This window comes from Nicotiana tomentosiformis, chromosome 10 (assembly GCF_000390325.3).
Source record: "Nicotiana tomentosiformis chromosome 10, ASM39032v3, whole genome shotgun sequence".
Taxonomy (NCBI): Eukaryota; Viridiplantae; Streptophyta; class Magnoliopsida; order Solanales; family Solanaceae; genus Nicotiana; species Nicotiana tomentosiformis.
In genome coordinates this window covers 56186656-56209703 of record NC_090821.1, presented here as the reverse complement: position 1 = coordinate 56209703, position 23048 = coordinate 56186656, and the positions used below count along the sequence as shown (strand labels likewise).

The window sequence follows — 23048 nt, the reverse complement described above, 5'->3', positions numbered from 1 at the left end:
GGATAGGTTTGGGTTGTGTTGCGCTCGTTTTTTTTATGTTTCGACGTCGTTTTTCAAGTATAAATGGTACCACATTAAGCAAATGAGCTCCAATTTCTGTTTGATTGAAGTATTAAATATGTATCGTAATTGCGGAGCCATAGTAAAAAGAATCGTCGAATTTGGACATCGTATGAGGAGTTTATGGTCATTTTACTAAGAATTGGGTTGCTAGATTTTTTTCCAGATTAATTACGCAATTGCCACTGCTTCGTATTTAACAATCTGCACTATTTTCAAATATGGAAACCAACATATCTCCTTCATTATAAGGTCAAATGGAGTAATTTAAAAGTCTAACTTTACTGAAATGTCACAAGGAATCCATTGGAGGCATCAAAAGTCAATTTAGGGATCGTTTGGCATACGAAACGAGGCAGAACTGCTGGAAAAAAAATATTTAATATCGAAGGTTTGTTCATTTGGTCATATTTTGAGTTGGGGAGCTCGCATAAATGGCTCGTAACCGCAATTCTGACACCGACACTCAGGATGCTGCTCAAGAAACTATTGTTACTATTGTGGCTCAAGGTAGAACTAAGAAGGATTCAACTTAGAAAAGGAAGGGTAAATCCACAAAGGGCGTTCAAGTACCTCGGGTTGAGCACGAAGAAGGGGTGGAGCATGATGAACAAGTACCTCAGGATCTAGTGCCACCCACAACAGCAGTTCCGGCTCAGACAACTATATCTCCAGATGTGGGTCAGATGTTTAATGTTGCCAACAGTGCTATGGAGATGTTTAAAGCCTTCATGGCCAACCAGAACGAGATAAGAGATGAGATTCCACCTCAATTAAATAGACAGAACAATTCTGAGTCCTTAAGAGTGAATGAATTTTTAAAGATGAGTCCTCCATTATTTCGTGGTACTATAGTTGATGAATATCCAATGTTGTGGTTGGAGGGTGTCAAGAAATCCCTCCGAGCGATGAAGGCATTTAATGATGAAGCTATGGAGCTGGCTGCCTACCAGCTTAGAGATGTGGCTGGCGCTTGGTTTGAGATGTGGGAAAAGGAAAGAGATGAAGATGATGGTCCGCCTACTTGGGAAGAATTTGAAGAGGCCTTCATGGCTAATTTTATACCAGAAGAGGACAGGGAAGCTAAGGCTACAGAATTCGAGCAACTCAAGCAAGGGAATAAAAGTGTGCAAGAGTACTACATGAAATTCATAAGTTTGGCTAAACATGCTCCTCACATGTTTAAGACAGAAAAAGCAAAGATTCCCAGGTTTATTGGTGGTTTGGCTTACCACATTAAGGATACGACATCAGCTGCAGCGGTAGGAATGATAGCTTTCTCCTTTGTTATGGGATTCTCCAAGCACTTAGAAAAAGACAGACAACAAAGGAGAGAAGAAAAAGAGCATAACATGAAATCCCAGACAACGGGCGGGTTTAATGGCACATCCAGCGGAGGTGGAAGGGGTTCCTACAATAAAGAGTCATTAGCACCAGCTCAGTCCAGTCAACAGTCAGGTTGTGGGTCTTCCTTCAGACGTACTCAGAGTTATGGAAACTAGTCTCGCCAGAATCAGAATTTTAGGACATCTTCCTCACATTGCCAGAGTCATGTTGAGTAACATTCACAACAACAATTTCTTTGTGGTACATGTAAGCGACAACATTCAGGTCAGTGCAAGCTCGGGTTTCACAGCTGCTATCATTGCGGAGACATTGGTCATATAAAGGCCAACTGCCCAAAGTTGCGACGTAATTTCAGTGGGGGATCAACTCGTCCTTCTAGTTCCTCAGCTATTATAGTTGCACTACCTCATGCTCGTGGTTCTCATAATCAGGCTGGGCATGGAGCAGGCAGAGGTGCAGATCGAGTTACTCATGGAGGGGGACAACCTTGTTTGTGTGCTACACTTGATCGTCAGAATGCAGAGGCATCTGCAGAAGTTATTACATATATACTTCTAGTCTGCTCATATAATGATTATGCCATAATTGATCCAAGTTCAACGTTTTCGTACGTGACTCCATACTTTTCAATTAACCTCAGGTTAGAACTTGAACAGCTTCGTGAGCCACTCCTAGTATCTACTCCTAGTATCTACTCCAGTTGGCGAGTCAGTAAAAACAACAAGTCTATAGAGGTTGTATAGTTTCAGTCCAAGGTCGCAGCACCGAGGCCGATCTCATAGAGTTAGATATAGTGGATTTCGATGTGATCATGGGTATGGATTGGTTGTCTTCCTGCTATGCCATGTTAGATTGTCGTGCCAAGAGAGTCAGGTTCTAATTTCCAAATGAAGAAGTCTTAGAGTGGAAGTGTAGTTCAGCATCGCTTGTAGGTAAGTTTATTTCTTTCCTTAAGGCACAACGAATGATCGGTAAGGGGTGTCTCGCCTATTTGGCTCACATCATTAGTCCAGAATCAGAACCACTAGTTGTTCAGTCTGTGCCAGTTGTTAGATAATTTCTAGAAGTTTTCCCAGATCTCCTTCCCAGACTTCCTCCTGAAAGAATCATAGACCTTGGCATCGATCTCATGCCAGACACTCAGCCCATATCTATACCTTCTTATAGGATGGCTCCACTAGAACTTAATGAATTGAGAGAACAGTTGAAATACCTTATTGACAAGGGCTTCATCAGGCAGAGTATTTCACCGTGGGGTTCCCTGGTCATGTTTGTCAAGAAGAATGATGGGTCTCTCAGAATGTGCGCCGACTATCGGCAATTGAATAAAGTTACCATTAAGAACAAGTACCCATTGCCAAGAATTGGTGATTTATTTGACCAACTTCAGGGTGCAAAGTCCTTTTCAAAGATAGACTTGAGGTCGGGGTACCACCAGTTGAGAATGAGAGAAGAGGATATATCTAAAACAACCTTTAGAACTCGTTACAGGCACTATGAATTTCTAGTGATGTCCTTCGGGTTGACAAATGCTCCAACTGCATTCATGGACCTCATGAATAGAGTTTTCAAATCCATTCCTTGATACCTTTATTATCGTGTTTATAGACGATATTTTGGTATACTCTAAGATCAAGGATGAGTATGCCGAACACCTCAGGATAGCCTTGCAAACCTTGAAGAAAAATGAGCTTTATGCCAAGTTTTCAAAATTTGAGTTCTTATTGCAGTCAGTGGAATTCTTAGGCCACGTGGTATCTAGTGAAGGCATAAAAGTAGACCCTCAGAAGACAGAAGCAGCCAAGAACTGTCCAAGGCTGACAATGCCAACCGAAATGAGGAGTTTCTTTGGGTTAGCTGGCTATTATAGAAAATTTGTAGAGGGATTTTCCTCACTTGCAGCTCCATTAACTAAGTTGACCCAGAAAGCAGTTAAGTTCCACTGGTCAGACAAGTGAGCAGAGTTTTCAAGAGTTAAAGAAGAGGTTGACCATTGCACCTGTGTTAACCTTACCAACATGTTCGGGTGGGTTCACAGTATATTGTGATGCCTCCAAAATTGGTCTTGGTTGTGTTCCGATGCAAAATTGAAAAGTTATTGCTTATGCTTCCAGGTAGTTAAAGAATCATGAAAAGAACTACCCCACACACGACTTGGAGCTTGCAACAATGGTTCTTGCATTAAAGATGTGGCGACACTACCTTTATGGCGAGCATTCTGAAGTGTTTATAAATCACAAAAGCCTCCAATACATTTTCAAGCAGAAAGAATTAAATTTGAGACAAAGAAAGTGGCTCGAGCTATTGAAGGATTATGACATCAATATCCTTTATCACCTCGACAAAGCTAATGTGGTAGCAGATGCACTTAGTAGGAAGTCAATGGATGTCCTGGCCCATCTTGTAGTACAAAGGCGAACTTTGGGTCGAGAAATTCAAAAATTGGAAAGCGATAGAATTAGATTGGATGAGATCGAAGAAGGAGGTATAACTGCTTATGACTTAGTGCAATCCTCTCTTGTTGCGCATGTTAAGGCTAAGCAAGACAAAGATCTGTGCTTAGTGAAGTTAAAAGAATGAGTCATAAACAAAAATATCACTGCTTTCACTCTAGGAAGTGATGGAGTTTTGAAATTGAATAATCGGTTATGTGTGTCTGATGTAGATGGTCTTAGAAAGGCCATAATGGAAGAAGCTCATATCTCGAGGTACTCTATCTACCCAGGTGCTACCAAAATGTATCTGGACTTAAAAGAGTTGTATTGGTGGAAAGGGATGACGAAGTAAGGGGCCAAATGTTTGAATTGCCAGCAAGTCAAAACAGAGCATCAGAGGCCTGGTGGCCTAGCTCAGGATATAGAGATACCACAGTGGAAATAAGAGATGATTAATATGGATTTCGTTGTAGGTCAGTCTCGCACATACCGTAAGCATGATTCAATTTGGGTTATTGTAGACCGACTGACAAAGTTCGCACATTTCCTACCAGTAAAGATGACAGATTTCGTAGAGCAGTATGCGTAGTTGTACATCAAAGAAATAGTCTGATTGCATGGTACTCTCGTTTCAATCATATCTGACAGAAGCCGTCAGTTACGGCGTATTTTTGGCAGGTATTTCAAAAAATATTAGGTACCAAGGTCAATTTGAGCACCGATTTCCATCCATAAATTGACGGTCAGGTAGAAAGGACCATTCAGACTCTCAAAGATATGTTGTGAGCATTTTGGAGGTAATTGGGATGATCACTCGCCACTTATAGAATTTGCTTACAATAACAGCTATCAGTCTAGCATTGGTATTGATCTTTATGGAGTGTTGTACGGGCGAAGATGTAGGTCTCCAGTGGGTTGGTTTGAAGCAGCAGGGGTGTCGTTGATCGGTCCAAAGTTTGTTTGTGAGGCCTTAGAGAAAGTTCAGCTAATCAGAGAAAGGCTGAAAATGGCTCAAAGTCGTCAGAAGTCCTATTCTGACAAGAGGCATCATGACTTAGAGTTCATGGTTGGTGACAAAGTATTTTTGAAAGTTTCACCAATGAAAGGAGTTATGAGGTTTGGTAAGAAAGGGAAACTTAGTCCTAGATTTATCGGACCTTATGAGATTATAGAAAATAAGGGGAAAGTGTCTTATGAACTAGCGTTGCCCATTGAGTTGTCCTATGTTCATCCTGTATTTCATGTGTCTATGCTTAGAAAGTACATTAATGATGAGTCGCATATAATACCTACTGATGCCATAGAAATTACAGATGGCTTGACTTATGAAGATGTACCTATAGAAATTCTCAATATGCAAGTAAGAAGGTTGAGAACAAAAGATATAGCAATGGTAAAAGTTTTGTGGAGTAATCATGATTCAAAAGAGGCTACATGGGAGGTCGAGAAAGATATAAGGAAGAAGTATCCTTATTTATTTGAGGAACAATGTATGTGAACTTAGGTTTGGCTTGACATTTATATTTCATTTATTAAATACAAGTTAGGAAGTGCTTATGTCCTTACTAGATTATACTTAGTCGTTGAAGTAATTTAGTTTCTGTCAAAGCATATTTAGTTAAATAATTTAGTACCATGCCAGAGTACATTTAATTCATTAAAGTGATTTACTTTTGCTAAAGTATTGTGCTTTAGATTTTTGGTTGGTTATTGTGGTACCTCCTTGTCAGAGTGTGAGTAATTAGTTTATGAGCTGTGTATGGTGCTTATGAATGGCCTGTTATGGTATACTTGAATGTTGTTAGTGTAGCTGTGGTATTGGTGACATGGATATTTTTTGGATAGTCCAATTTACAGGGGAGACTCTGCTGAAAGTTTTGAAAATTTAGAGAGTTAGCCAAAATTTTGAGTCCCTTGGGAAAGTGAGTAGTGCCAAGAAAACTTAAGAAGGGAGTAGTGCTAGCAACATTTGAGGACGGATATTTTTAAGAAGGAAAGATTGTAACGCTCCTCAAATCTATAAAAGTTTTGACACACTCTAATTATAGAATTTAATTTTTTAAACCTTATTTTGAGTGCATAAATATTATACTTCTATTACGGATTTAACCCCTGGTGATTGACTTTTGAGTTACTTCCCTATTTAAAACTAATTAGAAATATAATTAGGGGAATATTAATATTTTTATATTATTAATTATTAAAAGTGAGCATCATTAAATACTTGTTAAGTCAAAAAACAAAAGAGCAAGACACTTAAGAATTGGGCCTAAAGCCTATAGAAGGATCTGTTGAAAGAACAAAAGGAAAAGAACGAGAGGTCAAGGGCTGGAAAAGAAGGCAGCGTGTAGATATTCAAAACAACAAGAAGAAAATAGATTTTTCAAGGAGTAAGAACAAGGCACCGTGCAGGTCATTTTGAGAGCTATTCCGCAGGACCTTCTTTAGGCAACGATTGAGGTAATTCTTTTTATGGAATTGTAAGCTATAACATCATTATACACTAGAATATAACACCCTAATAGGGTGCATTCATAGGAAAGTTTTACAAAACCTCAAGAACACTCATCAAGTACGAGTTAGATTTTTGGTTTTTGGATGGCTATAACGGGTTAAGGTTGTTGGAGATAGTAAAGAACTGTTAGAACAAGGCCTTACCCCAAAACTTAAAAATTTAGAAGTTGAACCTAAAGTTCTTAGAGTTGAGAAAAGATTAATACTTTGGGAAAGTTGGATACTTATGGTGACTTATTGTTGTAGTATTTCATCGTTGCGTTGATTACAAGAATTGAAACTTACATTGTTGCTTGAAAGGAGAAACTGAGGAGAGTGGATATAACCCTTTACTAAAGTAGTTCTACTCACAAAAATATGCCCACAAAGTGTTCGATAAAATGCTTTAAAGAGTCAACATATGTTTAATTAGAACGAGTGAGTACATGTTGACTAAGTATATTCTAGTTAAAGATAATATATTTTACTCGAGAAGTATAGGCGTCTATTTTTCATATTTTTATACTTTATTACATGATCTTACATGTTAAGGAATCAAGAGTTAGAGAGAACTTCTAAAAATACTTTGAGTAATTTTATTTCATGCTTATGCTATGTATACACTCAAGAATATTGTTATGAATATTGATAGATCACTTTCAAACAAGATTTAGACTTGAAAAGTCACAAGAAGAAGCTTTAGAAAGAAAAATTTTTTGGGAGTATCCTCTATTCTGAGAAGGGGTTATCGTCCAGGCCGAGGGTCCTGATCAAGGCATTGACTTCCTGAAACTACTTGTGCCAAAGTAGGGAGCACACGAGATGAAGGTCTCGTTGCTGAGAATTTACTTAGCCAGGCTAAGGTATGATACATGAGCGCTGAGAACCATGAAACGAGTGGCACCTCGTAATTGGGCCTATTCGATCAGGTTGGGATCGAACCCATGCCGATCACATGGTGACTAAGACATAAATAAGTCAGGATAGTTGGAACTCCCAAGTATAAAGTGAAGTATTTTTTTAAGAAAGAAAAAGAAAAGAATTTCATGTAGAATATTCATAAACTGCTATTATGCAATTATTTTAGAATTGTTCTTAGAAACTTTATGTTTTTCATGCATTTAGAATCTTTGCTCGTAATGTATATTTTATTAATGTTTCATTCCATGTCGTTGAGACTCACTGAGTACAATGGATGGTACTGACGTTCTCTTTGGGAACCTACGTTGGTCTGCGGTACAATGTTGGAACCAATTTTGTAGGCGGACAGGTTACGGGTTAGGATTTTCCTCACTTCCAGTGCTATTGGTGAGCTCCGCTTTTGTTCGTGGAGTGCACCTTTGAGTCGTCATTATTTAGCTATTTCTTTGTTTACTTAGAGAACTGGCCAGGAAATCTCATGTCATGAGCAGTGCGTTAGTGTATCAGTAGAGGTTTCATAGACACAATCGGTGGGTTAAGATTCAGATGTTTTTGATAATAACTTAGCAGTATTTCAGTGGTTACTACGAATAAAATTTTGGAGTTAGTTTATTTTAGATATTTAAATTATATAAAAGTACTTGGCTAAAGTATTTCTTTGTTGCATATAAAGTTTGAAGTTACAACATATTTGATATGCGCAGATGGTTCACTCGGTGAAGTTTAGTGATCGGGTGCCGATCACGGCTTGTTCAGAAAATGGGTCGTGACATTATCTGTCTAAGTTTTGATAGGCAAAGTTATCATGTGCATAAATATACTGGTGAGAGATAACAGATACTTATAAAGGCGGATCCAAGATTCGACAGTCACGAGGACACTATTACATTCAATATAAATTTATCACTACTTATAAAAATTGGGATGGAGGCTTCTATTTATATTTGACTATTTCTTAAAAAAATTAGCAAGTTTTCGGGTGCAGGTTACCCCTCTTCCTACAATGTAGATCCGCCTTAAAAATATTTTATGAAATAGTCGAGTTGCGTGCAAGTTAGTGCAGCTACTGTCCAACATTTATTTTGTGGTTTGTTTGTCATCTAGTACTGGATGTATGGGCTAGCACTCGCTGCTAGCTTGACAAACTTCTTGCATTTTCTCTTTGTATTCTTCTACCAACAAGAAGAAACTCGATTCTAACATGTTAAATGTGTGTATATCCATATTGGACAAGTTGCCGACGACAAAAAAAAAAGAAAAAAAAGAGAGGAAATTTCCACTAAATTTCTAAGACTGTTTGCAACCTTAAATGGGGAACTCTGATTCTGAGAAGGTAGCAACAGTATAAACTTCTATTTGAAGTATTATTCACTCGTCTTTGGCTGATCGTAATCATAATCTCCCAGTGAAGCTTATCAAATTAGCATAATAATTGTTAAAACTTTGATATATCCCTTCTGTATGCTTGTCCTAAATCTAAATTGTCTACTAGTGAGATTTCTCTACTTTGGGGATTCCCAAATTCTTCAAAATGGTTGTAAATTTTCAAAAACTTCTAAGTTTTATGCACTAAATCTGTAAAAATATTCACACAATAAAGTCATATATTTGATAATTACGGGTAATATCATGCTAAGCATTAATTGATAATTTGGTAAAAATGATAATTGACTATCACATGTTGAAATTTATTGAGAACGTAAATTTATTTAACATTATTGGCATATATAACTTAAGAAGTGGATAATCTGAATTTGGGAGGTTGGAAAGAGAAGAAAAACATAGAATGATACTCTAAAAAGAACGAAGGAATGTGGAATTAACGAATTTGAATGCACTCCAACACTCAAGTCAGTAATATTCATGAGAGGCAGTCGAAGCAGAAAAAGATAAAAGAATGGCTTATCCGTAATAGAAATAAGAAAGCTTACAGAAGTATAAGAAATTGTGGTTTAGTATTAATGCGTGTTATTGATTCACTTCAGGTTTTTCTTTGGCTTGCCTTTTGTGTGTGCAAATGTTCATTTTATACTTGCGCAAGACTGTCAAGGGCTTCTTTGGCTTCGGTTTGGTCAATTTAGACAGTCTTACGTTGGGATGCAAAAAGAAAACCTATAAATCGTACCAAATCGATAATTCGAATCAAATCGAAAAAAAAAATCCGATATAGTTTGATATTGAAAAATAAAACTCGACAATAATTGGTTTGGTTTGGTTTTAACTAAAAAAAGTCAAACCGAAACCAAACCAACCCGATAGTACATTTATATAATTTTTAAAAATATTTTATACATATAAATATTTATTGTAATGTAATTTATAAATATTTCTTAAACTTTTTCACAGTTTTATCTTTTAACATCTTATTTCAAGTTTAGACTTAACATTCTTGAATGGTAAATAAATTGTAAAGCCCATAAATGTAGCAACTCAAACAAAGTTCAAATCAATACTAATGCTAACAAAAGAAATTCAATTCAATACTTAGAATGACGGTAGTGTTGGATAATTATTTTAGTTTTACATTGGTTTATAAATAAAAATGCATAACTTAGTTTATCTTTTTCTTTAGTGCTTAGTTATGTAATTAATTTTAGTACTTATTAGCTATACTTATTTTAGCATGACCTATATAGTATTTTTAGATTATGTTAATTTTTATTCTGGCTTATTAATTAGCTATATCTGTTTTGTGTATAATGCCATGACTTATCTCATATTATTGTGTTAGTTCCTTGGAAAATACATTATATAGTTATATTTTACTAGGACTTAAGAAATATTTGGAGCACAAGTTACATATTTTATGCTATGAAGACTTTACCGGAAAAAATCCGAAAACCCGAAAACCCCGAGAAAAATCGAGATTGAAAAACCCAACTTTGTTGGTTTGGTTTGGTTTATAAATTTAAAAACCCGACACCATTGGTTTGATTTGATAATTGAAAAATCCGAACCAACCCGATCTATGTACACTACATAACAATATAACTATTTTCAGTTATTACCGTTCTTCGAAAGTAATTACTCTAGAGGCTAGTACATATTCTCTGTAACTTGCTGTGGATCGCCAATCAACATTTATGAGACTATTTGTGACACAGAGGTCGGGGGGGGGGGGGGGGGGGTTGATATCCCTACAGGAAGTGCACATGCTAAGAGCCTGATTCTAGAGTAACGAATCTGAGCTCGGTTGTACCTTGATATATGAGATAGTGAAATAATAGAGGTGTGCGCAAGCTGACAATGAGGCAACTCGTTCTTGAGCCTCGACCTCCAGCTATGCTTGAACTCCAATACTCCTTCCCCTAAGATACTTAGCCAAATTGAATTAGAATCTTCCAAGTTCGTATACCAACTGCCATAGGCAACAACTGCATTTGGTATTACACTTATTTTCTGAAGATGAGCCCTTCCGGCTCAAGCAAATTAAATTTGAATGACAACGGAATAATACCAATGATTGACAATTATTATTATCTGCAAGATGCCAAAATTTTCACAAAAAAAAAAGGGAGGGGGGGGGAGGGGGAATGTAATATTCTACTACAATGAAGTATGTGGCAGTTGGCACAATGGTTACAGGTACTAAGATGAAGAGGCACGTTCAACTCCCATTGAAGTATGATTGTGATGTATCAGAGAGTAGGTTATTCCTAATTGTGATGTAGTCATGTAACTATTGTAAATATACTCCTATCTCATGGCAAAAGAACAAATGAATGAATATATGTCTCGTATTTGTTTTTACTTCATGCAAGAAAGCGTCTCTTTTTGTACTTGTATATGTAAAAATCTTCAAAGCATAGCTCCATCTGATGTCAAAGGAACTGTATTAGTAACAATTGACTAAAATCTGTAGTAACAGAACCGTCCCGAAAGCAGGTACTGAGCATTTTAACATTTTTGATAGGCCCCTGAAAAGACTAGAAAATGAAAAGTAATAAGAAACTCAGATTTAAACTTCAAGCTTCAGAATCTTTGGCGATGAAGTGTCAGTTAGTTCGAAGGAATAGGCATCAGAGGAAAGGAATTGGCAAGAAAAGTATTTCAAGATGGATATATTATGTTCCTGATAGCTTGCATTTGTTCTCTTCCTTTCGTCTTGAGAATAGACCCCTAAAACTTCTACTGCTTCTAATTACTAAGAAAAACTTTACACCTAAATCCTAATTCCACACTCTTTGAATAGTAAATGACCTTGAGCTGCACCAATGGGTAAAGCACCGGAAATCATAAGCTTTCTTCCATACTGGAACCAAATGGTGTCTCCTCGTGTTGAGAATTTTGAAGTTGAATATCAGGTACCGCCTCGACATCCTTGTCAGGCTTAAGAAGATTACAAAAAGAATCACGATAGGCTTATAAAGGAAACAAAAAAACTCTGCGATAGGAACCAAATGAATTGACCAGTACACTCGAGGGAGGAACTTACCTGCCATAGTTGCAAGAGACGCCAGAGCAAAAAATCTACTATCATAACTATGCAAAATATTTTCCCTGCCCAAGTGCCACATGTAAGGTACCTAGCAAAAGCTTTTCAGGAAAATTAACCTGGAAGTTTAATCAACTGCAAGAGACATTTATTCATCTGCAAATTATCAAATAGCTACGGAGCTGACTCAAGTTGGACAATCATTGCTCAATAAACGATTAAGAGGACAACCCGAAATCGATGTTCAACTGTCTTAAGGCCTACAAGTTTAAATATTGAATCTAGTATACATGCTTCCCCAAAGTCTGAGGACACCAGATGACCAGTCATGCTCAGTTGCCTCAAGGCCTACAAGTTGACATGTAAACTTAGTGTACTCTTTTATGCACAATCTAGGACATCAAAAGGAGGAAAAAAGAATCCAGAAAACTTTATGCTGCTACTCAATTATCTATCTTACTTGAACCACAAATTAGGCCCCAAAAAAACCTCAAAACCACCAGTCGGTTTTCTGCTCAAGTAATTTATTTAAGATTCTATACAATAATGACAACAAGGTCTTTCACTTCCAAAAGAGAAATAGCATATAATTATTTGATTTTTATCCATTCTCAATTTATTTCTCTAGGGTGATAACATGCATTGACAAACCATTATTTACCTTCAGTATAGTGGCATACCTTGACAATCGATCTAGCAAAGGTGGATTGGAGCATTTCAAAGCACGGTTGTATACAATTTCTGTCCTCCTGGCTACATCAGGCCAACTGTAAAGCTTTTTCATCTGGCAGTAGAACTGAATGTCAGTAAATAATATGATCGCATACCTTTTAGATATAACAAACTCGTATAACACTTTATCTCATTACAGTTTAAAATTGTACCCAAACCAACTCCCTGCTATTTTTGTTATCATAAATTCCGCCATAGGGTGAAACCACAAACAAATCATGCCCTTTAACTATTATAATTTTTTGTTCACAACTTCAGCACTAAGAAGGTGCTGACAATGCTGTAAAGAGGTGAGCAAAAACAAAAAACAAATCCCTCTAGTATTCTTAGAGGGACTCTAGGAGAAATACCTACTACTAGGCACTTTTCATATTATCCTGTCATCACTGCTAAAGAAACCTTGAAATGAATCTAGTGTACTGCAAAATTTAGCAACTCCTGTCATCTCCCTGTCATTTAAACTTCTCCTAAATGTTACCCTACAAGCCTCATTAAATCTGCAATCAGCTACGGTGCATCCGGGCACTGTGCCAATGTAAACAGGTCTGGAAACTGATCTTCCAGAGGGCCATATCAAATCCAATTGTGTGCCAAAAGAAAGTCTTTCTACCGTCGCCAACACAGATGCACGTGTTCTCTAAAGATTCAGGCCAAAGAGATTGTTTAATCCTCAGCTTTCCATTCTTTCTCAGACATCCTGTGCTAAGTCACCCTCTTTTCCTTCCCAAAAAAGAGGAGTACATTGTTATTTAAGCTTCTTAATATTTGGAAGTGATGCTGCAGATGCCATGTCTTTTCCCCTCTCTTTTTCTCTTAAACTTCTTAGATGTCTATTAAGTTTAACAGACTTGAAGCTGCTGACTAAAATATTCTTGTGCACCATCGCAACAGCCAACAAGTCCACAAACTGGATTCCTCTTCATAGAGAGTTCCATATAAATCTCATGAACTGTTGCAGATTCTACAGCTCACCATTGACACAACATGAACCTTTATTCCTTTTTACATGCACTCTTTCCTTTTTATTCTGTTAAAAAAGAATAACACCTTTGTATATTTGGAAAGTCTTTAACCTTAAACTTCTCATTTTACACCTGATGACATGCTTTTATAGCCACAAAAATGTCATGGAATGTTTTAAACCACAAGTTCTAAAGATGCTTTTGGCATGTGGTTATGCCCAGTCAAACACCACCATATAAAATGAAGCGGAGGGAGTAATTACAATGAGTATATCATTCACTAAGCATGCAAAGTTTTATCAAAGAAGATGAAGAACCTCTGGAAAACCAATTAAAAAAACTATTGTCCCAATCAAGCACTATTTCTTCCTCTTTTAATTTTGTTTCTTTTTTTGGGGTGGGGGGGGGGGGGGGGGAGAGGGGATAAATCATTTCTATATATTTCTTTCTTTTCCTTCTTAAAAAAAAATTGTTTTTTTGGTTTGGGGGTGAGGGGAGGCAGTCAGAATGCTTCTAGCAGAGTGCGGGGGGAGGGGAGGGGGGAGATTGAATTGGAACCTTTTTTTGGATGAAGAGATTGACTTGGAAGATTTCCATGAAAGATTTGGGCTTAACCTCAATTTCCTTCAAATATCACTTATGATTAAAAGACTATTGTTACTTCTTAAGAGAGCAGATACCAAATAGCCCATGCTACCTTGCTAAGGAAAGACGACAAAAAAATAAGCAAAAGGAAATGTGGTACTAACACGATTGTGCATATCTTGTGGATCAATCTGGGGAAGCATATGTATAGCCCTTGTGATTGCGTGCACCATAGTTGTAGGATCTGGCGCAGCCAAAACAACCATATCATCTGGAAGCACCTGAAAGAGAAGAAGTAAAAAAAAAAAGATAAAATAGAAGAACGAACAACTAACAAAGTAGAGGCAAGGAGATAGTAACTAGTCACGTAAAGAGAAATGAATCATGGACGTGCCTCGGGAACACCTCCTACACGTGTACTGACTGTTAATAATCCGCAACTTGCAGCTTCCAATATAGCTATGCAAAATGCTTCTGTTAAAGAACTGGCACCAGTAATGCAAGAAACAGGAGCATAAATGTATAGGATTAGAAACGGGGAAGGTGGAAACTGGCTGTTGGTCAACCACAAATCAGACATACTTAAATATGCTTCAGATGTTATTCTTTTGCTTTCAGAGAAGAATGAATGGTGGAACAGGGAGTATTTGTCAGCAGTTATACATTTATATCGCTGTGAGCAGCGGAAGCTCAAATTATACGAAACTATCTTGTCTGCTAGACTGTATTTGACCTTAGCCAACGAGGTAGTGTAAGAATTCAATATTTTCTTTTTCTTTTGATGATTCTGGAAATAGATTGGAACAAATGAATCTGATTTAGCTAGTCATCTGAGACAAGTTCGAAAGGGCCACATAGCATTCATGGTTTTGATACTTTAGTCTCGCATTTGCGACTAATATAAAAATAATCAACTATGTGAAAAAGTCGATAACACTTGAAGGTCACGTACCTGTTCAAAAATATATGGCCAGTTATTAGTACAGACCGTACTTTAGCATGAGGGACAGCACCCAACATATCAACTCGGTCTTGAAGAGAGTGTTTTTCCCTCATTTCTTCCAAACGCACTCGTTTTGGTCCATCCCCTCCAACAATGAACCGAACCTTAGCAAATGCAGCCAAATCAGTTACCAAAAGTTCAGAATGCACAAACAAGGTCAAAATCCATAGACTAGTTTTTTTAACGAATCCCATGATGATGATGATGGAGAACACTTACATTGGGATGCAAACGACATACTTCAGGGATAACTTCAACAAGTAAATCCGCTCCTTTCCTATAAACTAATCTACTTAACACAACAATAACAATTTCATCCCTGTTGAGTCGCTCAGGAGCAGGCTTAAACATGGCCGTGTCCACAGCATTCGGAATAACATAAACCTTTTCAGGCGGCAAACCAGACCTTAAAACCGTATTCTCTTTGCTTGTATGAGAAACACAGATAGCCTGAGTCACATCAGCTAGTGTAAATTGTAGTACCTTATTCATGTGAATGCTTCCAACATCCGCGAAGCCATAGAGAGAATGATCAGTAAATACAACTTTGTAACCCATGGTGCGAGCGTGCATTAGAGCTTCGTGACATAAGGTTGAGAACGCTTGATGTCCATGTACCAGCGATATTTTTTCCCTAATCAGAATTGTCCTAGTAATTGGAAGCGTCCCAAAGAAGGTCGGCAACGTGTTTTGCATGAGAAATGGCTTCCACGGGACATAATAAACTTTCAGGCCATTTGTCATATATCTTACACCAGAACGATTCTGATAAGCATGAGTCATAACTACCACCTGAAATTTACACAAAAGAACAACAAAAGGAATGAATTCATAAAAAGTATCTCATTATAACAAAATTAATCCCTTGTTAATAATATTCATTCAAGACCAATTTAAGAGAGGTGAGGTTGCTTGCTGACCTTGTGGCCTTCCTTAATCAAGCATTGTGATAGATAGTATATGTGATTCTCCACACCACCAAAATTGGGGTAGAAAAAATCAGAGACCATTAAGATTCTATGCTTTCCCGGTTCACCCATGATGACAGACCACTAAAGACACTCCTGCATCAGAGAAAACCATTCACACAACAATGTAAGAAAAAGGGAAAATACATAAGTTGACACCAAAACCTATCTGAAAAAGCCAGTTTCACACTCACACATTACGGGGACCTCTTACCCCCTCACCTATCGGACCCAAAACCAGTCATATGTTGGGCAGTGAAATACACGCTCCACGTCACTCTCCACGTAACAAAACTTTCAAAAAGGAATTCATAAAATTTCCTTGGGGAGTGGGTAAGTGGGCTCCTTTCACTTGACTGGTTAGTTAGAAGTGATCCTTTTTTCGCACATCTCCACTCTTTTTCTCTTTCATTGGATCATCCTTTAGAAATCAGTGCTGCATTATAGGCTTTGGATCTATGTTATAGCTTCCATTTCTTTGGTGAGGTTTTCAACTCACGTTGTTCAGTTTTAAGTTCAATTCTATTTAACAATACTAACAATACCCAAAGTGAGTACTGGCATTTTGAGTGACATGGAGTACACATGCGAAATGGTTGTCTGTATTTAAATCTATATAAAAAAAAAATATTAAGAAACTTTAGATGTATTTATACAAAATTTGCACATATACTATAGATGAACGATGAATGCAGTTATAATTTGAAGCTATTAACTTAAAATGTTCATTCACTTCTAGTTGCGTTGTAAGATCATGAATCATGTATTATACGATAATATAATGTATTGTTGAATTTTTACAATCTATGAACATGAAAGACAACATAAATGTGCAAACCTAGGGTAAAGTAATTTAATAATTTTGGAGTAGAAATATGGTTCTTACAATTCCACAATGCTTTGCTGCTCAGTAAGGTGAATTGTTCAATATGGTGCTGCATTTGAAGTCTTCGAGCCATAAATAGGTCGAATTTTTGCGCTAGATTTGGGTTGTATCAACTGTGAATTGACATTTGAATCTGAATTTGCTCTAAACCGATGAATTTCACCACAAAGGAAGCTCCGACCCGTTTTTGTGCCCCGTTTCCATTTCCCTGTGATCTCTTTGTTATTATAAAGATTAATAATTCAGGTGTCAATTCACAGGGACATATCCATTTTTTAGCTACTTATAATATTCATCACTTATTTAGGAGATTAGAAAACGATGCAGTGTTGTTTGTTCCTTTGCCAGGTTTGGGTCGTTTTAAATGAATTGATTTTTGAATTATAGTGAGAACTGAGAAGATTTGTATTGGTATTTTCGATTGTTTTGTTATGTTAACCCCAAAAAAATGTGTTGGATAGAAAAATAATAAATATTAGAAAATAAATTACTTTATCCTTTTTCTATGAACATCTGCTTTTTTTAATGTATCAAAATATACGTCCCTCTACCAATAATGTATTTATATAAATTTTCACTATTTGTTTTGGTAAATAAACTTTTTATTTATTACCAACAGGGACGTTTACAGCTCAATCAAAGCTTAAAATTCATAGATTTTTTATTTTAAGGGTCTTTTGGTTCGAATACAAGTTATGCATGATTAATAGTCAAGTATTAATAATACAAAGATAGTAATGTATAAATATTAAAGTGAGAATTAGAAATGCATAGATTTTATTTTTTATTTTTACTTTATTAGATAATAATTTTTATATTTATATTCTTATTTCACATTCTATTTTATATAAATAAAAAAAACGTAAATTTCAACATAAGTTATACGAATATTATTTTACGAGAAAATTAAATGAAGCTACTAAATAATGTCTATAATTGTGAGGAGTTTAGTGTGGTGATTAAACCTATTCTTCTAACAACCAAACGGCTCTAAAATGATACAAATATTTATAGTCAAAATATTTAAAGTACCAAAATTATTTGATACAATTATTCTTTTTTAGGTTGAGAAGTGTTATACTCTAGGTTGTTGGATTATCGTGATTAATATTCTACTCTCGATATAAGATTTAAGTATATGTATACCCAATGTTTGGTAACGTCAAAAGTCAATGTCATTATCATTTCTAGAATATCCAAAATCAAAATTGGAACAAATTTTTTATCCAAATCTATCAAAATTTGAATCAAATACATATCTTAACTTATATAATATTTTTAATTACAAAATAATACTAAATAATTCAGGAATTATTTATATTATAATCCTAACATTTTTCCTACATAACTTCAATTAACCACCCTAAGTGGGAAAATAAAAAGGGGAAACCGATTTCGGGTTTATCGGCTTTTGTTCTTTTTCAAAAGGGATCAACCGCTCACCAACAAAAGATACTTCATATACACGCTACTGAATACTGGAAAGATTCACTTTCACACCGACTCTTTTCTTTCCCTCTTTCATCTAAACCCAGTGAAGGTATGTCTGATGTCTCAGTTTTTTTATTATAGATTTATTCATCAGCTTTATCAATCCATTTATCAAATTAGATATTTTGGTATTCTCTGGTCTTTTTCTTTTTTGCGAAAAATTAAAAATAAAATTGGAGTACTTGTAGGTTGAATTTGTGCGATAATTGCACATTATGATCACACTGATGTTGTTTACATCACTTATGCTTGGATAATTCGAAATTATGGTTTTGAACTGTTGATAATTTGAGCATAATTAGTTAGGTGTTAAAGCTGTTCTTGTTAATTTTAGTGTTAATTTTATGAAAGAAAATGAAACGGAACTACGGTTGATAATTTTTTTTTGTGGGGGTGGGGGGGTGGGGGTGGGGGTGGGGGGCAGAGGTAAGGGAGGGGATGGTTTGTTTGTTTTCTTGAACCTGCTTTAAGTCGATTTATTGATAGCTAGATTGGGTACTCTTTTTTTTAATCAATTTGTTGGATCTGTTGTACTTTCTCCATTTGGGCTATTTTTGGGCTGCTTGGCCGTAGTACCATTGTTTTCTCTTTAGTCAGTTGGATATGTTTATAAGCATTGAAGTTGGGGATTTGGTAATAGTGCCCTTAATTGGATCTCAGAAATGATTTCCCCCTCTTTTTCCAATTTCTATGGTTTGTCCCCCAGGGTGTTGGTCTAGTAGTAAGAGGCAACGCATGATGTGTAGATTAGGCGCACATCACTGGTTCGAACAAAAGCATGGTATTTAAGTGGAGAAGCCGTGCGTCACCTGTCCTCGGGGATTTTTCGGTTGTAAAAAGAAAAATTATGTGTGTGTGTGTGTGTGTGTGTATAGTATTGGGTTTGTGCTATTCGATGGACGTTGTAAAATCTTAACTTGCATGTAATAATGACATCTTTATCAGAAAAATCATAGGTTTCTGTTCTCTTTTGATGAGTATGCATGGTGGTGCAATAAAAACAAACAGCTGTCTAGGATGTGATTTCTTCTTCTGTAGATTATTAGTTTAGCGAGCTTCTTTAGGAGATGTGTGAATGTTATGAGTATTTGCTTTTTTTTGCTGATGCTTATGGTTATTTTCGTATTGTGCATATATCACAAATAATATTTGGGCCTGATAGGTGGGTACGGTATATCTGATGGCCTAACTTGTATAAAGTTCAGTTTATCTGATGCCTAATTTCTTTGCTCTCAGTAAAGCAGAGTTAAATCAGCAGATATGAATCCAGGGGGTTATACAGCAGAAGTTACAGGTCTTTCCCCTAATACTACTGAAAAGGATGTTCATGATTTCTTTGGTTTCTGTGGGGCAATTGAACATGTTGAGATTGTCAGGTGTGTTTAATATCTGGGAGTGCATTTACAATTTTATCACTCATACTCTATATTTCCGTGTCGATGGTTTAGGATGAAAAGAAACGAATTGGAAGGGAAATTATGAGTAGAGCTATATATTTTAACTCACAAATTTATCTTGCTTTGTTTTTCTTTTGTTTCAATTTCTTCAAATTCCTCAAAGTTCAAACCGACCCCTTAATTGTATTGTACGTACAATGTAAGATCATCTTTTGTCATCTTTTCTAATACACAGCTTGATATATGTACGATAAACAAGTTTTGTAGCCACTATTGTTTCTTGGGTTATTATCTTGTTTTCTTTTCTAATCTTGAAAGCTTTTGATTCTTCTGAAATGTTTGTATCAGGATAGAGCAAGTATGCCATATGTAGGTTGAGCAAAACAAAGGGGATTTGGTGTTCAGGAATATGCATCTATATCTGTTTATAATCTGGTCTTGTCTGTGACATAATTAGTTGATTATTTGGCAAAACTATATCTTTATGTCTCATTGTTTGTTCTGAGAATCCAGTATTGTCGCTATGTCCTTTAGCAAATGAAAAGTAGGAAAAATTTCACTTATGGTACTTATTTTTTACTTTCCTTTTACCCTTCCAAAGTACGATATGCGTGTAGAGTAGTGTTTGCACAGCCTTTTAGTTGTTGATACCTATTTTTATTGTAATTTGAAGAAATGTGCAGCACCACTGAAGTCTTATAGCATCACAAGAGCTTTTAGTCAGCCAAACTGCTTACAAATCACATTAGGCTTCAATATTACTACTTTAGTTGTTATTTTTGTGAAAATCAATCATGTAATGGAGGAACTTTATGCCAAGTTGGTCTCATAACACACAGCATGTATTTCATTCCTGCTTTTTCCATCAGTTACTGTATAAAAAATTTTGGTCGCTGATTGAGTGTATGCTTGTGGTTGAGAATGCAGAGCTGGTGAGCATGCAAGTACAGCCTATGTGACATTTAGAAATCCTCATGCCTTGGAAACAGCTGTCTTACTGAGTGTAAGTTCCTTCAGATGGTGTATTGGTTTAGTTGTATAGTAAGGTTTAGGTCTCTGAATAAGCAGCATAGAATTGCATTCTGTCTACAATTTGACAGTTGCTAATTCTGGTTCCATGTGGTGTTAACTGAATGGATTATGTGTCACTTTCCTATTTTTTTTTTACTTGTGTGTTTGAATGTAAAATAGTTCATCTACTTGACTTAAACAAAATGGTATGTGCTTTGAGAGTGAGGGCAAGACCTCAATATTGATGTTTGAGTTCCAATATAAATATTGTTGGACCAATAACTTGAAACCCTTCCATTTGTCACAACAATGCAAAGCCTTTCTTTTTTCCTCGAGCTGTTTTCATAGAGCTTAAAGTAATGTTGGTGTTGCTCGGCAAGGTATTGTTTTATTTTATCTCCAGTTATAGTTGGTCAAAATGCTCATCTTCTTTGCCGTAATTGGATGTCCTATTCTCCTGTAATGCTTCTCATGAATTTGCTTGGTCTCAAAATCCAAGCAATGAACCCCTTGGTATTATTTTGATTCTGCGTACATCTCTGTGCACTTAGATTCAGTTATATATAAATATAATTTATTGCTGATAGATGTAATTTTTTATTTTTTGCACCAAACTAATTTTTTCCTTAAGACGTATATTTTGATTGAATAGTTCTCATTTATAACTAACTTCTCTCAGGGGGCTACCATTTTGGATCAACGTGTGTGCATAACCAGCTGGGGTCACTACCAAGATGAATTTGCTTATTGGGATCATTCATCATGGAGACCTCAAGAGGAAAGTCGTTCAAGTGTATGTTCTTGCCTCCTTCTTTCCTATCTGTATGGTACTCGTTTCTCTATGAATGAGGTGTGTATTTCTAATGAGTGGATTTATAATTCCAGCAGGACCCCCAGGGACAGTATTTTGTTTCTTCTGCTGGGGAAGCTGTGACGTTGGCTCAAGATGTGGTTAAAACCATGCTATCTAAAGGGTATGTTCTTGGAAAAGGTGCATTAGGGAAAGCCAAAGCTTTTGACGAATCTCATGCGCTGTCAGCAACTGCAGTCTCCAAGGTTGCTGATTTGAGTGAGAGAATTGGCCTCACCGACAAGTTTTGTGCCGGGGTTGAAGTGGCCAGATCTGTGGATCAGAGGTATCACATATCGGATACCACCAGATCAGCTGTGTCAGCTACAGGTAGAACTGCTGTCTCTGCTGCAAGTGCTGTTGTTAACAGTAGCTACTTTTCCAAAGGAGCTCTTTGGATGTCTGGTGCTCTAAGTAAAGCAGCTAAAGCTGCAGCTGATTTGGGTAGCCGAGGCATTAACAAATGAGTAGATTCAGAGCAACTGCCATGCAGCTTAGATTCTTCTATATGAGAATGGTGCTAGTTGATGTAGTTTTCTAGTGTATATACTTCTACACCTGTCGCATGCAGTATCCCTTTCATTGGCACTGGTATTAGTCCTCTGGGTTGTGTGGTCTAGAGTTGTGATTTGAATGGATTGGGATGATATTGATTCATCTGAAATCAGACTGGTGTTTCCTTTCCACTTTTGTTGGGATATCAGGTCGATGTTGTAAAGGACATACAGTACGATAAAATACGTGTTTGAGTAGAAATTTTCTTCAGTTTATTGGAGGTTTTTTTACTGGTCTTGCAACATGCAGTTGTGCTAAAATTCTTTGTAAAAATGACTTGTTAGAAGCTGCTCTCAAGATACAAATTCTAAGATTTGTTAGTAATCTCTATTTGTAAAGTAATTCTGGAAATAGAAAATAACGTAAAACAGAAATGTAGAAGTAGATATTAATCCGAGCCAACTGAATTCACAATGTTTCCTTAAAGAACTTAATCCCTTCCTTGTATCTGAGGTTATAGATTATTTCCTCTCATGATGGAATGGATTACACACTGATGTAGCGATACTTCAAACCCCATTGTTTCAACGAATACAAATGGCGACAACAATCACACTTACTTTGTTTGTTTTGTAAGAAAACAATGCAGAAAGGAAGAAGAGATTCAAAATTTTCGTAAGAAAAATCCGAGGGAATGACCTGGTATTTAATAGCCAACAGGTTGGGTTCAAACGAAGAGCTGCAGCTCTTCGAGATGATTGTTCGCGTAAAACGACTATTACGTAAATGGCTATTTATGCAAAATAAAATGGAAAAATAAAATCGGAGGAAAACTTTAAATTACCGTTACAAAAACGGCCGATTTGGATTAAATATTAATATTTAACGTTTAAATTGGTCCATAAAATTGATCAATCAAATTTTGACCAAATCCGAAGCCGATCGACAACGACGACGGCGAGAGGCTTGCCTTCTTC

The 23048-nt window shown here is 36.4% G+C and overlaps 4 protein-coding genes across 17 annotated transcripts; 3 read left to right on the top strand and 1 right to left on the bottom strand.

Annotated features, from left to right (window-relative positions):
- Window positions 1–494: 494 nt before the first annotated feature.
- On the top strand, window positions 495–3365 carry LOC117280478 (uncharacterized). Its single transcript, XM_070186926.1, has 5 exons — window positions 495–570; window positions 736–1518; window positions 1672–2047; window positions 2497–2774; window positions 3016–3365. Exons 1-5 carry the CDS (start codon window positions 495–497, stop codon window positions 3363–3365), a joined length of 1863 nt encoding a protein of 620 aa, XP_070043027.1.
- A 211-nt stretch (window positions 3366–3576) lies between these two features.
- Window positions 3577–5340, top strand: LOC117280494 (uncharacterized). The gene is made up of 3 exons (XM_033660206.2): window positions 3577–3892; window positions 4022–4115; window positions 4689–5340. Exons 1-3 carry the CDS (start codon window positions 3577–3579, stop codon window positions 5338–5340), a joined length of 1062 nt encoding a protein of 353 aa, XP_033516097.2.
- Window positions 5341–10780: 5440 nt separating this feature from the next.
- LOC104111816 (phosphatidylinositol N-acetylglucosaminyltransferase subunit A) lies at window positions 10781–17142 on the bottom strand. 12 transcript variants are annotated; one of them, XR_001972322.3, is made up of 10 exons: window positions 16828–17142; window positions 15894–16037; window positions 15193–15765; window positions 14923–15077; window positions 14365–14455; window positions 14135–14251; window positions 12372–12475; window positions 11692–11756; window positions 11457–11576; window positions 10781–11182 (listed from the first exon to the last, which is right to left on the bottom strand). XR_001972322.3 is itself a non-coding variant. In XM_009621606.4 (10 exons), exons 2-9 carry the CDS (start codon window positions 16011–16013, stop codon window positions 11490–11492), a joined length of 1347 nt encoding a protein of 448 aa, XP_009619901.1. In that variant the 5' UTR covers window positions 16014–16037; window positions 16828–17141; the 3' UTR covers window positions 10781–11182; window positions 11457–11489. The 12 variants fall into 12 exon arrangements, 6 of the variants coding, with proteins under 6 accessions (XP_009619901.1, XP_009619886.1, XP_009619892.1 ...); XR_001972321.3 differs by having other exon boundaries at window positions 10781–11173; XR_001972323.3 differs by having other exon boundaries at window positions 10781–11071.
- Window positions 17143–18225: 1083 nt separating this feature from the next.
- On the top strand, window positions 18226–22346 carry LOC104111860 (binding partner of ACD11 1). Of its 3 annotated transcripts, none has more exons than XM_018776134.3 (5): window positions 18226–18367; window positions 19555–19694; window positions 20643–20718; window positions 21406–21519; window positions 21615–22346. In XM_018776134.3, exons 2-5 carry the CDS (start codon window positions 19579–19581, stop codon window positions 22041–22043), a joined length of 735 nt encoding a protein of 244 aa, XP_018631650.1. In that variant the 5' UTR covers window positions 18226–18367; window positions 19555–19578; the 3' UTR covers window positions 22044–22346. The 3 variants fall into 3 exon arrangements, with proteins under 3 accessions (XP_018631650.1, XP_009619951.1, XP_009619958.1); XM_009621656.4 differs by having other exon boundaries at window positions 18227–18367; window positions 21612–22346; XM_009621663.4 differs by having other exon boundaries at window positions 18346–18446; window positions 21612–22346.
- Window positions 22347–23048: the final 702 nt, after the last annotated feature.

What these genes read in the sequence shown, in the direction of transcription:
- LOC117280478 (XM_070186926.1), top strand. Translation starts at nt 495, where the DNA reads ATGGCTCGTAACCGCAATTCTGACACCGACACTCAGGATGCTGCTCAA. An exon ending in TCAGTCCAGTCAACAGTCAG is followed by an intron (nt 1,519 to 1,671) that starts GTTGTGGGTCTT and finishes GACAACATTCAG; the next exon opens with GTCAGTGCAAGCTCGGGTTT. An exon ending in TACTTTTCAATTAACCTCAG is followed by an intron (nt 2,048 to 2,496) that starts GTTAGAACTTGA and finishes TCTCCTTCCCAG; the next exon opens with ACTTCCTCCTGAAAGAATCA.
- LOC117280494 (XM_033660206.2), top strand. Translation starts at nt 3,577, where the DNA reads ATGGTTCTTGCATTAAAGATGTGGCGACACTACCTTTATGGCGAGCAT. An exon ending in GGATGAGATCGAAGAAGGAG is followed by an intron (nt 3,893 to 4,021) that starts GTATAACTGCTT and finishes CTTTCACTCTAG; the next exon opens with GAAGTGATGGAGTTTTGAAA. An exon ending in GAAGAAGCTCATATCTCGAG is followed by an intron (nt 4,116 to 4,688) that starts GTACTCTATCTA and finishes TTACAATAACAG; the next exon opens with CTATCAGTCTAGCATTGGTA.
- LOC104111816 (XM_009621606.4), bottom strand. Translation starts at nt 16,013, where the DNA reads ATGGGTGAACCGGGAAAGCATAGAATCTTAATGGTCTCTGATTTTTTC. An exon ending in TATGTCGTTTGCATCCCAAT is followed by an intron (nt 15,078 to 15,192) that starts GTAAGTGTTCTC and finishes GCATTTGCTAAG; the next exon opens with GTTCGGTTCATTGTTGGAGG. An exon ending in GGCCATATATTTTTGAACAG is followed by an intron (nt 14,456 to 14,922) that starts GTACGTGACCTT and finishes TACTGGTGCCAG; the next exon opens with TTCTTTAACAGAAGCATTTT.
- LOC104111860 (XM_009621656.4), top strand. Translation starts at nt 19,579, where the DNA reads ATGAATCCAGGGGGTTATACAGCAGAAGTTACAGGTCTTTCCCCTAAT. An exon ending in GAACATGTTGAGATTGTCAG is followed by an intron (nt 19,695 to 20,642) that starts GTGTGTTTAATA and finishes TTGAGAATGCAG; the next exon opens with AGCTGGTGAGCATGCAAGTA. An exon ending in AAACAGCTGTCTTACTGAGT is followed by an intron (nt 20,719 to 21,405) that starts GTAAGTTCCTTC and finishes AACTTCTCTCAG; the next exon opens with GGGGCTACCATTTTGGATCA.